The 16,870-nt window shown below is 36.3% G+C and overlaps 1 protein-coding gene across 2 annotated transcripts in view; it reads right to left on the bottom strand.

Annotated features, from left to right (window-relative positions):
* Window positions 1-13,005: 13,005 nt before the first annotated feature.
* Window positions 13,006-16,870, bottom strand: part of SP4 (Sp4 transcription factor) — an 82,507-nt gene continuing 78,642 nt past the window's right edge. For both annotated transcript variants that reach the window (XM_006042546.4, XM_006042547.4), the window contains exon 6: window positions 13,006-16,444. In XM_006042546.4, coding sequence (XP_006042608.1) covers window positions 16,197-16,444 — 248 coding nt within the window. In that variant the 3' untranslated portion in view covers window positions 13,006-16,196. The remainder of the gene's footprint in view (window positions 16,445-16,870) is intronic.

Here is a 16,870-nt window from a genome sequence, read left to right as displayed (position 1 = left end):
GCACAATTATTTCTAAATAATTCCTATATCATATCAAACACATTATTATTTCTATTCCTGTTTGTTAAACCTTTCTTTGAAATCAGAAATGAAGAGAAAGCTCAAAGAAAGTGCTCAGAGTTGGGCATAGGTGGGGATTAAATGAGAGTTGGTGATCCCTCCCTTTTGGAGGGAGCACACACACAGCCTTACATTTGTCTAGTGCTCCACAGTTTACAAAGCCCTTTTATGGGCGATATTTAGTGGAGAGAGATTTGAGGACAACAGTGGGTTTATATCAGGTAAATCCCCCTCTTAACTTTTCTATTTACATTGTGGATGTACCCATTGTAACGCTGCTAAAGCTTTCTTCCTAAACCAGTAAGTGCTGTTTGCAGTCTCACTTTTCTCCCCAAATATGTGTCTGTAGTCCTAATATGCTAGAAGTGAGTTGTTCCAGGACGTAGAATATCACATATAACTGGTAATTATCCCCAAATTTCCAAAGATTAACACACCCTAATTTTATGTCCCAATTCTATCAGCACCAAGAAGCCCCTACCGCTTTCCCAGCAGTTCCAGCCCCTTACAAAGAGGGCACTCTGTGGTTGCTTGGGCTGGGAAAGGTTAGAATTAATAAAACATCCTTCGAATGCACACCAACAGTTCTTTACTTGTGGCCATCCAAACCCTTAGCTTCTCATGTAAACAGAGGATACAAATCATCTCCTGGGAACCTCAATAGTTTGGTCCTAAAAGGGTCAACAAAACTACAATTGGCAAAATCAAGGTGTTAGGGAAAAGAGGGGATTGATGGAAGCAGAAAGGAAATAAAACAAATCTTAAAGCGGAGTTCATACATTATGTGATGCACCTTTTTCCACATTTTAACATCTATGTATTGGAGTCCATCTTACATTTGTGTCTACCAAAAGCTATATCAGTTGTTGTTACTATTGCCCATACATCTGCAACAAGACTTGCACAATGGAATACTGTCAGCACAGAAGAAATTCCTGGAGATAACAGGAAACCATTCTTTGAAGAAATGCTATGTCCTTAATACTCTTCATGCCACAGTAGAAACCTTCCTGTCCAGTGTTCATATTCAGTTAGGACACCAGTATAGCCACACTGGTTATTAAAATACCAGTTCCACACTGGAAGGCAAAGAGCCACTCTGATTCCCCATCCCCCTACTCCCCAGCATTCAGCAACTGAAGGGGTAATGCCAGGGAGTTGGGGTGGAGGGGGGTGGGGTGTGGAATGGAGAAACAAGGAGGGACTCTGGGACGTTCTTCCAATATTATGTCTAGCATCCCTTCTGACTGATGGGTGCTGTGCTATGTCTGTTATTAAAATGTCTGACTGTCATCTCTGTATAATAATAAGAAACTAATTATTCTTACATTGTTTAAGTGGAATGAACTGAACTTGGAATAGGGTAACTCTTAGTTTGATATCTAAATATGTCTAAATTTTGATTGGGTGTTGTGGATTCTCGAGAACAAAGCAATGCCCTGTGGATTCACAATCTTGGTGTATTTTAGACCAAGTTATAGCTCACCCAGAGCCAGACATCCTGGAATGCGAAGTCAAGCGGGCTTTAGGAGGTATCACTATGATCAAAGCTGGTGGAGGTGAGGGAATGCCAGTTGAGCTATTTCAAATCCTAAAAGATGATGCTGTCAAACTGTTGCACTCAATATGCCAGCAAATTTGGAAAACCCAGCAGGGGCCACAGGGCAGGAAAAGGTCAATTTCATTCCAATCCCAGAGTAAGGCAATGCCAAAGAATGCTCAAACTACTGCACAATTGCACTCATCTCACATGCTAGCAAAGAAATGCTCAAAATTCTCCAAGCCAGGCTTCAACAATATGTGAACTGGGAACTTCCAGATGTTCAAGGTGGATTTAGAAAAGGCAGAGGAACCAGAGATCAAATTGCCAACATTTGTTGGATCACTGAAAAAGCAAGAGGGTTCCAGAAAAATATCTACTTCCGCTTTATTGACAACGCCAAAGCCTTTGACTCTGTGGACCACAACAAACTGGAAAATTCAAGAGATGGGAATACCAGACCACCTGACCTGCTTCTTGAGAAATCTGTATGCAGGTCAGGAAGCAACAGTTAGAACTGGACATGGAACAACAGACTGGTTCCAAATAGGAAAAGGAGTATATCAAGGCTGTATATTGTCACCCAGCTTATTTAACTTCTATGCAGAGTACATCATGAGAAACGCTGGACTGGAAGAAGCACAAGCTGGAATCAAAATTGCTGGGAGAAATATCAATAACCTCAGATATGCAGATGATACCACCGTTATGGCAGCAAGCAAAGAAGAACTAAAGAGCCTCTTGATAAAAGTGAAAGAGGAGAGTGAAAAAGTTGGTTTAAAACTCAACATTCAGAAAATGAAGATAATGGCATCCAGCCCCATCACTTCATGGCAAATAGATGGGGAAACAATGGAAACATTGGCTGACTTTATTTTTTTTGGACTCCAAAATCACTGCAGATGGTGACTGCAGCCATGAAATTAAAAGATGCTTGCTCCTTGGAAGAAAAGCTATGACCAACCTCAACAGCATTTTAAAAAGCAGAGACATTACTTTGCCAACAAAGGTCCGACTAGTCAAAGCTATGGTTTTTCCAGTAGTCATGTATGGATGTGAGAGTTGGACTATAGAGAAAGCTGAGCACCGAAGAACTGATGCTTTTGAACTGTGGTATTGGAGAAGTCTCTTGAGAGTGCCTTGGACTGCATGGAGATCCAACCAGTCCATCCTCAAGGAAATCAATACTGAATATTCATTGGAAGGACTGATGCTGAAGCTGAAACTCCAATACTTTGGTCACCTGATGTGAAGAACTGACTCATTTTAAAAGACCCTGATACTGGGAAAGATTGAAGGTGGGAGGACAAGGGGATGACAGAGGATGAGATGGTTGGATGGCATCACCAACTCGATGGACGTGAGTTTGAGCAAGCTCTGGGAGTTGGGTGATGGACACGGAGGCCCGGCGTGCTACAGTCCATGGGGTCGCAAAGAGTCAGACACGACTGAGCAACTGAACTGAACTGAACTGACAGCTCATGTACAAAACAAAAAGGAAAAAAAAAAAACACAGTTATTTGATATTTTTAGAGAGACCATAATTACTTTGAGGGTATTCTGAACAATGCCAGAGTTAAAAGACATTTTATATTTAGTAAGAAGCATAAATATTCAAATCACAAGTCTAATCAGTATTTCTATTAGAACAAAATGTATAAATTGAAGGCAGATATTTTATTTAAATGTATTCACTAGTGATTACCACATCTTTTCTCACTGCATCAATTCTTCAGAGAATTTGTTAAGATCGTAGATTTTAATAAGGATAACACTTAAAAGAAAATATTTTAAAACCTTTTTGTAAACAAGGTATATTTTTCCTAAAAATATAGAACAGTATATCTTAGATCTGCAAAATGATCAATTTAATAAAATTCTCTAGGCAGGTTCACCCTTTCTCTTTTCCTATTTTATGCCAAAGTCTACATAACAATTGAACCCAAGAATAAAAATATTTCCAATTACTTATCTAATTGGACACATTTACAGAGACTACTTTTTTCCCTCTTTATAGTATTACTTTAAATATATATATTTTATTGAAATATAGTTGACTTACAATGCTTCAGGTACACAGCAAAGTGATTCAGCTATACAAATACACATATCTTATTTTTGAAAATATTATCCATCATAAGTTATCACAAGATATTGACTCTAGTTCCCTGTGCTATACAGTAAACCTTTGTTGCTTGCTGCATATCTATTTTTTAATTAGAAATCTAGGGTTCTATTCCTACTAAGTCAAACTAGTGGGATCAAAATGTCGTAATTTTTTTAGTTAAGGAAAAATTCATGTTTTCTAAAATATTTATATATTATACATATATATATGTATACAAAAGCTTTTCTACTACACTTGATGAAGGCTTGAGAAAGAACATAAAAAAAAAGAGACAGAGAAATTGGACAACATAAACTAAATGGAATGGGAGCACTGAATATAAAATAGAAAGAGTGAACCAAACTAGATAAAGTAAAAGACTATCATATAGTCCAGTTGTTTTTAAACATGACTACTCATTAGAAACATATCTGGAGTTCTGGAGGAAAAAAGCAATATCTGAGCATTTGTAGTTTTCAAAACATTTCAAGATACTTCTGACATTCATCTGATTTTAAAAAGTGATTACAGGTTTTTCTATTAGATCCTGGTTTGGGTGATATTTTGATATTTGGTGATATTTTGATAGTTTGGGCTTCCCTAGTGCTTCAGTTGGTAAAGAAATCACCTGAAATTCAGGAAACCCAGGTTTGATTCCTGGGTTGGGAAGATCCCCTGGAGAAGGGAATGGCAACCCACTCCATTCTTGCCTGAATCCCATGGACAGAGGAGTCTGGTGGACTACGATAGCCCATAGGGTCACAGAGAGTCAGACAAAACTGAGTGACTAACACTTTCGGTAGTATAGAGGTTCTATTATTTATTACTTTTTTTTTTTCTGATTCTTAATTCAAAAATCCTTCCACTTTAATTATCTGATTAGAAACTACAAAGGACAGTCCCAACATTCACATATGATAATGCCTGCAAAGTATACAACATAATTCCAGAAACATGAGAGAAACAAAATTCTGTTGACCAATCATGAGACAATGGTATTAAGTAATAGTTACCTAATCACAATAGTAAAAGATGTTTATCAGTTTTCACAATCAATAGCCAGACAAAAAACAAAAGATAATTACAACTGCAAGTCATAATGGGAACATGACTACTAATATAAAATAATTACGTACAATTTTGGGGGGGGTCAAGCAGAGTGATACGACGAGAGGAAGTGCACACATGCACATGTTTTCATCCACCCAGTCAGTCTCTGTCTTTTGGTTGGTACATTTAATCCATTTACATTTAAGGTAACTGTGGATACGTATGATCCTACTACCGTTTTCGTAATTGTTTTATTTTCTGTAGGTCTTTTCCTTTTCTTGTGTTCCCTGCCTGAAGAAGTTCCTTTAGCATTTGTTGTAAAGCTCGTTTGGTGTGCTGAATTCTCTTAACTTTTGCTTGTCTGGAAAGCTTTTGGTTTCTCCATCAAATCTGAAGGAGAGTCTTGCTGGTTAGAGTATTCTTGGTTGTAGGTCCTTGCCTTTCATCACTTTAAATATATTATGCCATTCCCCTCTGGCTTATAGAGTTTCTGTTGAGAAATCAGCTGATAGCCTGATGGGAATTTCCTTGTAAGTTATTTGTCACTTTTCTCTTGTTGCTTTTAATATTTTACCTGTCTTTAATTTTTGTCGGTTTGATTTCTGTGTGTCTTGTTGTGCTCCTCCTTGGGTTTATCCTGCCTGGGACTCTCTGTGCTTCCTGGACTTGGTTGACTATTTCCTTTCCCATGTTTGGGAAGTTTTCAGGTATTATCTCTTCAAATATTTTCTCAGGTCCTTTCTCTCTTCTCCTTCTGGAACTCCTATAATGCAAATGTTGGTGTGCTTAATGTTGTTCCAGAGGTCTCTTAGGCTCTCTTCATTTCATTCTTTTTTCTATATTCTGTTTCGTGGCAGTTATTTCCACCATTCTGCCCTCCAGGTCATTTATCTGTTCTTCTGCCTCAGTTATTCTGCTATTGATTCCTTCTAGTATATTATTCATCTCTGTTTGTTTGTTCTTTAGTTCTTTTAGGTCTTCAGTAAACATTTCTTGCATCTTCTCAATCTTTGCCTCCATTCTTTTCCCACGATCCTGGGACATCTTCACTATCATTATTCTGAATTATTTTTCTGGAAGGTTGCCTATCTCCACTTCATTTTGTTGTTTTTCTTGGATTTTTATCTTGTCCCATCATCTGGGACATAACTTTCTGCTTTTTCATCCTAATTAACTTTCTGTAATATGGTTTTTGTTTTAACCACTGTGAGACTGTGCCTCTTGTTTCTTTTGTCTGTCCCCTGATGGATGAGTCTAAGAGGCTCGTGTAAGCTTCTTAATGGGAGGGACTGTTGATGGGAAAAACTGAGTCTTGCTCTAGTGGGCAGAGTCTTGTTCAGTAAAGCTTTAATCCAATTATCTGCTGATGGGTGAGGTTGTACTCTCTGCCTGGTAGTTGTTTGGCCTGAGGTGACCCAGCCCTGGGGTCTACAAGCTTTATGGTAGGATTAATTGTGAATTTCAAGAGGGTTTACACCAAGGGGAACCTTCCAGTGCTCCCTGCCCCCCACCAACCCATGCCTCCACAGCAGGCCCTCCACTAGCAGGTAGTTTTGGTTCAGTCTCCTGTGGGGTCACTGCTCCCCTCCTCTGGGTCTTGGTGTGTGCAAAATTTTGTATGTGCCCTTTAAAACTGGAGTCTCAATTTCCTTCTCTGGAAAGCCTATAATCAAATCCCTCTGGTCCTCAAAGCCAGATTCCTTGGGAATTTCCAGTCCTTTTGTTGGATCCCCAGACTGGGAAGCCTGATGTGGGGTTCAGAACCTTCACAAGAGTGTGAGAACTTCTTTGGTATTACTGTTCTCAGTCTGTAGGTCACCCACCTGCTGGGTATGGGATTTGATTCATCGTGATGGCATCCCCTCCTACCATCTCACTGTGGCTTCTTCTTTGTCTTTGGATGTGGGGCACTTTTTTTTTTTTTGGTCAGTTCCAGCATCCTCCTGTCAATCATTGTTCAACAGCTAGTTGCAATTTTGGTGCTCTCACAGGAAGAGATGAGTGCACATCCTTCTACTCTGCCATCTTGAACCAGAAGCTTCCCTTTTGTTTTATTAGCTTGTCTGATAAATATTTTTAAGCATACATGACCTACAACACTATGTTAGTTCTGTGTGCACAACACACTAATTTGATATTTCTATATGTAAAAAATGATCAGTGCTTACAAAGATTTTTAATACAAACTGATGTCCCCAGTACAACTGGTATTACCAACTGTAATTGGTAATTACAACTAGTACCAATATTGGTATTACCAATACCAATACAAATTGGTATTTTGAAAAACAAAATCGGAAAATAAATGAAAACCTGAAGCTCTTTCCATAGGACCCACAACCTGTACTAATCATGATTTACTCCATAAAGATGAGAATTAAAGGTTATATATCATCATCAGAATAGGGCTTAATTTTCTAACAACACTATCTTTCTATATAATTATAGAAAGTGAGAGGAAGCAACTCTAATACAAAACCACAGTAACTTATAAACTTGATTCTGACTTATAAACTGTAATTAGAAATATTATATATTAATATGATGCTTCACCAAACATGCACACACATACTCACCAGATATACCTATAAAAATCTGATAAAGCATAGGCTAACATAAAAGCTTTAAAGACATAAAAAAGTTAAAATTGTAACTATTTACAATATTGTTGAATTGCACTAGCATCGTTATTCTGTTAGCTTCCTCTTTGCCTTTATACTGTTTTCTTCAACAGTGGTTTTCCAAACTTGTTATGGTACCAGACACTTCAAAGCCATGTTGCCCTTTACATAGCACCATGAATCACTGATGTGTTTAATTCCAACATAAAATTATACAAGCTAGGAACGATTTTGCCAGCAGAAAATATAACTTTATTATGGCTTCCACATCTCAAAAATAATACTACCATCAATAAAGTATTTATTAAACCACATTTCATAGCAAGATAATAAATAACACAATTTGAGCCAAGCTAACCATCTAGAAAGACATGATTCAAAGAAGAATGAGTATATGAGACAACTGCTCAAGTTTAACTTCCTCCTCTTAACCTGTAATTTGCTTTGGTCTGATCTTAGCTCCCAGGGTCTGACTTCTTGGCTCTCTGACTCCATCTCTAGACTTATCTTAACTTGGCCCAACATGATCTGAGCCTTGGCTCTTTCCTATACATGTGGGTTTACTGCACTCCCATCTCTGCAAGTGCTGGCCGGCCCATCTTAGGAGTGGGGGAAGGGGATCTTGAGGTGCTCAAGAAATCCAGCCAAGGAAGAGACGCAGGGAGGCAGGGTTACTACAGAAAAGAGGAACATCACCCTTGTGCCTGAACCTGGTTAACACAGTGGGTGGTAAATGTGCTAATCGATTGGAAAAAGTATCTCTATAGATTAGCTTGGGAATGAAAGGGGCAAGTCAGAGTTAAGAACAGGGTCTGTAGCCCAGTTAAGGTAGTAAAAAAATGCATGAGGTGCTGGAAGTGGAGGGCAGAAGCTAGTGGAGGGGCCTCTGAGCCTTGAAAGGAATGATGTCAGTTTGGACAGTTTGTTTGTTTATGTCTTATTCTACAAAGAATGTGAAAAGTTAAGTGAGAGTAGCTTAGAGCTCATTAATGTAGAGCACCTTATTCTTTTCTGAACCAAGTCTGACAGGAAGTTGTCTAGGATAAGAAAAGTTTTGGACACAAAATGCACTATTTTCTGTTCATGGCCCCAACTTTACAGGGAGCTGAACACATAGTAATTTTTGTCCTGTAAGTTCAGGTTCATTTTATTTTAGTGTATCTCTCTTTTGTTAAATTTTTAATTGGAGGATAATTGCTTTTTAATATTGTGTTGGTTTCTGCTGTGTATCAACATGCATCGGCCACAGGTAAACAAATGACCCCTCCCTCTTACCAAGTGTATCTCTAAACACAGGAGATTTCAGATATATAAAATTATCCACACACATGTCCCCCCAAAAGTTATTGAACAACACATGAGAAGCCATTTCTGTTTAGTAGTTGGTTTCTTTCTTGTTTGGTTGTCTGCTGTCACTTAGGTATGTAAGTAGTCAAAATTAACGTTTTAAAATTAGAAAATAACTAAGATTTGAAACTTTAACTTTGCTTAGCATTTGGAAATGATGACCATCATAAAATACTCAGACAGAAACTAGCTTCATAGGTAGTCTGGAAAAAAAAAATGTACACTTAAATTCTCACTGAAATTTCTTGATGGGATATTGAGCATTAACTTTTCAACCTTCTGGTCCCTCAACTGGGAACTTCTCCATCCTCCCTGCCCCCTTTTGGGTTAACCTAAAATTAATAGTAACTTCTATCTATTGAACACCATTGTGTCAGGGGCTTGAGAGTTACCTTAGTTAATCCTCTTAACAGACCTGTGAGATACTATTTCCATTTTGCACAAGAGGAAAAGAGGGTGCAGAAATGGTAATTTGCCCAGGGTTGTGTAGTAAGTGGCAGAACCAGGAATCAAGCTCACACTTCTCGGCCTCCCAGTGGATGATCTCTGTGTTACAGGCTTTGCTTTCACCAGGGTGCTTGACCCTCTGCATTGCAAGCAAGCCTTTACCCCCATGGCAAGGATGCACTGCCAACTCTTACCTCTCTGCTGCAGTCCTCGTTTTTGGTCCCTCCAGGCTAGTGTGCTTCAGCCCTGGTCCAGTCAGGTTCATCCCTTTCACTGATTCCTCTTCCCTCAGTTTCTCCTGATACTGACTGGCAAAGCTGGCTTCTTTACTTTGTTTTGCTCAGATATCACTTCAGGAGGCTTCCTAAACCCCCTAATTATAATCACAGCCCCAGCACGCCTCACCTCTAGCTTACTTGTCCCCCTTGCCCTTAGCATTTTCAAATGTGCGTGAACTCTGCGAAGGCAGGGGATAGGGCTCTTTGTCTTATTCTTGGTCTAACACTTGGATTAGCAACTGGTACAAAATAGACCCTCAGTACTCTTCCAATGAATGGAGACTCAAAACACAAGCCTATCATTCATGGCTATCATTAAGTCCTGAACCAAATTAACATCCAGAAGTAGGAGGGCTAGATAAACATGTAGTTTTATGGAAACTATTGGCTCAGTTCAGTTCAGTTGCTCGGTCGTGTCCAACTCTTTGCGACCCCATGTACTGCAGCATGCCAGGGTTCCCTGTCGATCACCAACTCCCACAGCGTGCTCAAACTCATGTCCATTGAGTCGGTGATGCCATCTAACCATCTTATCTTCTGTTGTCCCATTCTCCTCCTGTCTTCAATCTTTCCCAGCATCAGGGTCTTTCCAGTTAAGTCAGTTTTTCGCATTAGGTGGCTAAAGTACTGGAGCTTCAGTTTCAGCATCAGTCCTTCCAATAAATATTCAGGACTGATTTCCTTTAGGATGGACTGGTTGGATCTCCTTGCAGTCCAAAGGACTCTCAAGAGTCTTCTAAAACACCACAGTTCAAAAGCATCAGTTCTTTGGTGCTCAGCTTTCTTCATAGTCCAACTCTCACATCCATACATTACTACTGGAAAAATAACAGCTTTGACTAGACGGACCTTTGTCGGCAAAGTAACGTCTCTGCTTTTTAATATGCTGTCGAGGTTGGTCATAGCTTTTCTTCCAAGGAGCAAGCATCTTTTAATTTCATGGCTGCAGTCACCATCTGCAGAGACTTGGGAGCCCCCAAAAATAAAGTCTCTCACTGTTGCCACAGTTTCTCCATCTACTTGCCATGAAGTGACGGGACCAGATGCCATGATCTTAGTTTTTTTAATGTTGAGTTTTAAGCCAGCTTTTTCACTCTCCTCTTTCATCAAGAGGCTCTTTAGTTCTTCTTCACTTTCTGCCATAAGGGTGGTGTCATCTGCATATCTGAGGCTATTATTTCTCCAGTCAACCTTACTTCCAGCTTGTGCTTCATCCAACCTGGCATTTCTGCATATAAGTTAAATAAGCAGGGTGACAATATACAGCTTTGATGTAATCCTTCCCCAATTTGGAACCAGTCTGTTGGTATAAATCTTTTATACAGAATTTTAGGAAATGTGTGTATATTTATGCCTGTCTGTATTTCTTGTAGTCTTTCAGCAACTTTAAAGACAAAATAGTTTTATGTGGAAGTTTGAACTTCCTAACCCAACCCAAATGTTATATATTAGTATGTATCTAAAATTGTATTTTCTCTATATGTGCACCTAATTTTATTAAAATGCATACAGGAAACAAAAATCCCATGGATTATGTTTTCACTGAACAAAAATTTTAAACAATGCCACAATTATGCAAAGGGATTATTGTTAATTGGAAATGCATCTACTGTTTCACTGTGGTACAATATTTTTTAATGAAATGTTTCAAACACTGCAAGCTCATCTGAAAATTTTGCTTAACTGTCACCAAATTTTCCTGGTTGAATTCACAAGAGAATGTACAATGTACTTAAGGCTTGAGCATTTGTACCTAGCTGTGGGCAGCACAGTGATGCATGATTTATCATGAAAATACCTTTCCCAGTTAAAAAAATAGATTTTATGTCAGTACAGTCCAATACAATATATGTAATTTGCTAACTCATTTGCTAAATCAAATGCTTACTGTAAAAGCTGTTAGATATATGTACACACATAAACTGCTTTTCTGGGCTAAAGTACTATAAATAGCATATTGATTCCTTTCTTTTTATACAGGAAAACTTGATTACTAGAATTCTGGAATCCAGAAACTCTATTAATTGGAACATTTTCCTCCAGGAGAAATTATCCTAGCATTTGCCAAACTATTACCTTAGACAAAAACAAAGATTTGTACGATCTTCCTTCCTTCCTTCCTTCCTATTTGCACTTGAGATAAGCTTCAGGCATCCAAAAATAAATTCATTGTGACCTTCAAGGAAGAAGAATATAGCCTAAGATATACACTAATTAGCAACTTTTAGGAGCATTGAATACGGCGTCTAAAAAACCTGCTACATAATTACAAGTTGGCTGTGTGTGAACTAGACATTAGCACTTGGGCAATAAACACAGAAACGAAAGTCAGATGTACTAAAGAATAAAGTATTTCATATGTTTTGTACATATCTGAAGTCTCTGCACTCTTTTAAGCATCTGAAGTTTTAAATTAAAAAAAGCAAGCTATATAATTCTTTCTTTATATTTTGAAGTTATCATGAATAGCATTATAAACTATACCATATTATACAGTGTTACACTTAGAACTGCTTCAACTTTCCTAACTTATTATATCAACAGTTTTATGTAGGATAAGGTAAAAAGCCTCACTTTTTTGGTGTTTTCTTTGATTCAGTCTAGGTTCCTGGATCCTGGTTGAGACTGAAGCTTCTAGAAGTCCAGAATCAAACTAGTACTACCTCATAAGAAGTTTACTACTTGTGTTATCCCTTTTATACAATATCATCCTGATGCTTCCAAATGTGAATTTTTCAAATAATTGAAATACATTTCTAGTTTGATACAAATATTTTGAAAAATTTAGTAAGACCTCTTTACTGGTCATTTGGCAGAGTAAAAAAAACCTGTTTTTTGATTCAGGAACTGTTAATGAACATATATTATTACACTAGCCATGTCTTTACCATACAGTTTTACTATAGAAGGCATCTATCCAAACACAATGTAGGCCCCGATTAATACAGATGTAAAAAGAATTTTTGGCATCCTGTGGACCAAAGTATTACTACTTACCTGCTGCCTAAAATCCTCTGCTCCTCACATGATGATATGTAATATAGCCTGGGTTTGGAAATCTGGTTACTAAAGTTGTTATAGCAGTACATTTATTATGTCAGTTAAGGTTCTGTATGAGATTTGCAGAAGTCTCCCAAGAGGAAAAGCAAATAGCTTTTGCTTTTAGACTGTGGCATCTACATGGCATGCATTGCTTCTTACTGCTTCTGTAAGCTTAAATAATATTTTAACTATGTTTTCATTTTCAGCTCTTCCTACAATTTCCTAACATTTACTGCTTAAAAATATCTAAGTAAAAAATGTCCCTAAATCAAATTTTAATTTCCATAAATGTCTAGAGCAATGGCTACAAATTAACATGAAATTTGAATTGGTGTTCTTTGGTGATATCTTCAGAGAAATGGTGACCATATCTTAATACTAGGAATTATGAAGAGCTGCCAATACATTTTCTAGTGAGAACATTACTTTCCAGTGTTCATCGTTATAAGAAGGTTGATAGTTCAAACAATTTATTGCTGCTTTATAGTATACATAATTAAATGAAGAAACATGTTAAACTCAAGGGAATTTTTAATAGGTTACTTGCAATTGTTATTGCAGGCAACAACTTGTACATGATTTTATTTTCAAATCCACAAAAAACAAATTTTATACAAATCAGCACTGTAAAAATGTCAATTACAGCCCCAGAGGCTTTGCTGGCAGAATAATTGTCTAAATTCTAGGATATGGGAAACAAGTTCTTTTCTGGATTCATCTTTTTTTTTTTTTCTTTCTTTTTTTTTTTTACAAAAAAAAAAAAAAAAATTTACAAGTGAAATGTTACTACAAAACTTTTTATAAGGAATTTTTGCAAAACATTTACATTTTACCATCAACTATTTCTGTTTTAAAATCATTATGTAGATTTAATACCCTATGCTGCACATCAATTTATGTGGGATGACAACTTAGTGACATGCATAAAAAAACACCACAAGGCATTAAAATGAAGACTTAAATACAAATATTGTTGCAATAAAACAGTTATAAAATTGAAAAATAGGACCTAAACATCATGCTTATCTAAGTTTGACAAATTAACTTTTTCTCCTAGATTACACACTTTTATTACTGCTCTCATGAGAGTGTGATAAATAATGACTTAACATCAAGTTCTAATGTAATCAGCAACACATACACAAACCTAACCAAAGAAAGTATACTGTAAGAAAAAACTATTCTAACACTGGAGTTCTACCATGATAAATACATAGCTTTGCACTGATAATTACAATAAAGAAAAGTTTTATAACAGTGGCAAAGGGAATGAACAGTGAAATGTCATTAAACAAGACTCTACTGCACATCTGTGCCCTATTACTTATAACAGCTATATCCCACTGAGTCAAATAAAGGACATTGAAATTTACGATTCTTATAAGACAGAAGAGTGGATTCAGAATGGTTTGCAGAACAGACTGTCAAAATATTTCTAATTTCTGTGGTGAAATGTGCACCTGCTAACACAAATTAATATACTTTATATGCTATAAAGCTATCCAGATTCAGTTTGTTAAATTTATAATAGGCCTCATTGTTGATTAAAAAATAACTTCCATTTCTGAGGCGCATACATAGGTATGCATTAAAAATAGTTCATAGAATAATGGTGCAGAGAGCTCACACTCAGTATTAACAACAACAAAAAGTGTCACTCTGAGGAAACATGATTCAAACATTAGGAAAGTTTCTTTGCATAAAAAAATTTATAGCACTGATTGTGTAGCATAATGATAGATAAAATATATATTTGATGTTTCAGCTCCTATATAATAAAATTAAAATTAACACTACCAAATGCTCCTCTGTACCAAACAAAACAACAAACTGATTCTGATGTTTTAAAGCCAGATACATCAGTTGTTAAGAGTACATTAAATAAAATATACAAAACAATTTACAAAATCCAACTAAAATTTAAAGACTTTGTTACAAGTCTACAAAAGCTTTAAGAAACTTGAAATTTATAACCACAGTGTAAAAATTTTTTTTCCTTTAATCTCAAAGCTTTTTTATACAAACTGAAAGCACAAAAGACCTTCAGTTTTATATAACGCTACAAAGGGCTGGCCTAAAGTGTACATAGTGTAAACAGTGATCATTACAGTATTTCTCCTTCATCAAAAATACAAGAAACATCACAATTTCGGAAGAGAATTCGCATGAGTAGTACTTTTCCTGAAATAATAGAGAATGTACAAGAAAATAACATACACCTATACTCAAACAGTCCCCAAACTAATGGTGTTAATTAACCAAGTAGTTAAAAACTTCAGTTTTCAAATGGTGAATTCCAACTGCATTATAATTCACTGTAAATATATTTTTAAATATGAAATATCTTACTAATATTTAAGCTACTGGCATACTCCAAATTTTTTTATAGGAAACTTTTGGCCATCTTTCCTATTAAGATCCTTGTACAAACAATGAAATACATTTATTTCTTTAATCACTTATAACTGACTGATATTTTTAAAAAATACTTTTTGTTTCATAGCATCACATCTGTTATACATTTGTTAGGATGTCTTCTTAAGGAAAATTCAGTTACTGGTATAACATAAAGCATTACTGTGTTATAAATCCTTAATCAGCCTCTAAAACAGTGCTAGAAATAAAATGGGATTGGCTAATTTTTAGCAAAGAGGAAAACAGAAATTATAATGTAGTTAAAAGATAATTTTCTGCTGGCCTTAAAAAAAGTGTGATAATTCTTTCTTTGGCTACCAAGTCAAAGCATAAAGAATTTTGCACATTGTCAACATAACTCATATTTACAGACTATGAAACTACAGGACGATTTAAACTCTATGCAAATATTTCCAATATAAACATTTAAAATGAACTTTGTGGTTCAACCTAGTGTTAGGAATATAATCAATCCTAACTTCAAAACCATACCTGTTAAGTTGCCTCGTTTTATTTTTCTGAAGCTATTATGAGTTTTGTTTTAACCATTTTCCCCCCAGTATTTTCCTACGGTTTCAATCTAAAATTTAACCTAAGGTTTAGCTCTAAGTTCCTCCTGCGTCTCCAAACGGAGAAAGTAATTGGATTTCACTGATTGTCTGCATACACACTACTACAATGTAGTGGTAATAAAGATCTGAGATGCCTCTCAGATTCTGTTTTTGGAACTTACCTAATTTAACTGTTGAAGAATTTCTAATATTTAGAAAAGACGGCCAAAACTATTTTCAATTGATTTTCCAAAAATCAAGCTAAGGAAATAAAGCATTATCTCTATCATCAGTTAACTATCTGTTTTCTCTGATAATGGGGGAAAAAATCCACATAAATATTACTGACTGAATTTATAACAAAGTACTTTCAAAGAAAACAAGTCCAATTAAGGTCCAGTCTGCAAACTACTGAGGTCTGTCTTTTTAAACATGTTAACACATGATGTTAAAAGAGGGGAAGATTCAGTTTAAAGATTATGTGATATATCTCCAAATAACTACAACGTACATAATATGGAGGAAATACTTTTCTATCTGTTTCCAGTATATCAGTTTGCTTTTATATTTTTAAAAATTCAACACTTCATGTGCTGACCCAAAATCTTGGAATACTTAAAGAAGCCAAGAATGAAAACATGATTTCCTACTCTGTAATCCACTTGACCAGCCCATTTCCAGATTTTCAAAGGTGTGTAAACTTAAGTGCAGCACTAGAGGTCTCTATTATAAATAACTTCAGAATTCTTCCATGTTGGTTGAAACATTGGGAGTTGCTGGGTTTGAATCTTGAGAAATGGCTGCAACTGTGACAATTCTTGGGGAGCCAAGCACCTCTGTAACAGATGAGTCCAGTTCTCCGGAGGTAACAATGGCAAGAGCTGTCCCACCACCTTTTTTATTCTGGTGCGTTTTGACATGTTTGGAGAGATGATCACTCCGCATAAATCTTTTAGAACATTCCGGACATTCAAATCTCTTTTCACCTAAACAGAAAAATAGTAAATAAACAGCAATTCACTTTATCTAAATGAAATTATCATTTAAAATAATTTCTCTTCTCTTTCAACAGTTGCAAAATACTTTGTTTCTATTTCAAAATGCCAAGAAAGACACAGTGCAGTATAGGAGAAAGACCACGTGACTGGGAATAAAAGAACTGTGTTAAAGTCCTGATTCTGCTAAAAACTGAAAATAAAACTGTTTCCTCAGCTTCCCTATCTACAAAATAAGAAGGGTCCTGACACATGATCTCAAAAGTCTCCTCCAGTTACAACTCTGCATAATATCAAAGCTCATATCCACTCTTCCGTAAAAACTACTGTCAAAGTTTTGGACATAATGACTAGAGGCAGGAAATACCTTGAAACTACTTCAAATAAAATCAGTTAATAATTTTACAGTGTACTGAG

This window comes from Bubalus bubalis, chromosome 8, assembly GCF_019923935.1.
Source record: "Bubalus bubalis isolate 160015118507 breed Murrah chromosome 8, NDDB_SH_1, whole genome shotgun sequence".
In the NCBI taxonomy this organism is placed as follows: Eukaryota; Metazoa; Chordata; class Mammalia; order Artiodactyla; family Bovidae; genus Bubalus; species Bubalus bubalis.
Note: the sequence above shows the minus strand (reverse complement) of the source record. Positions and strands in the feature narration are given on the sequence as shown.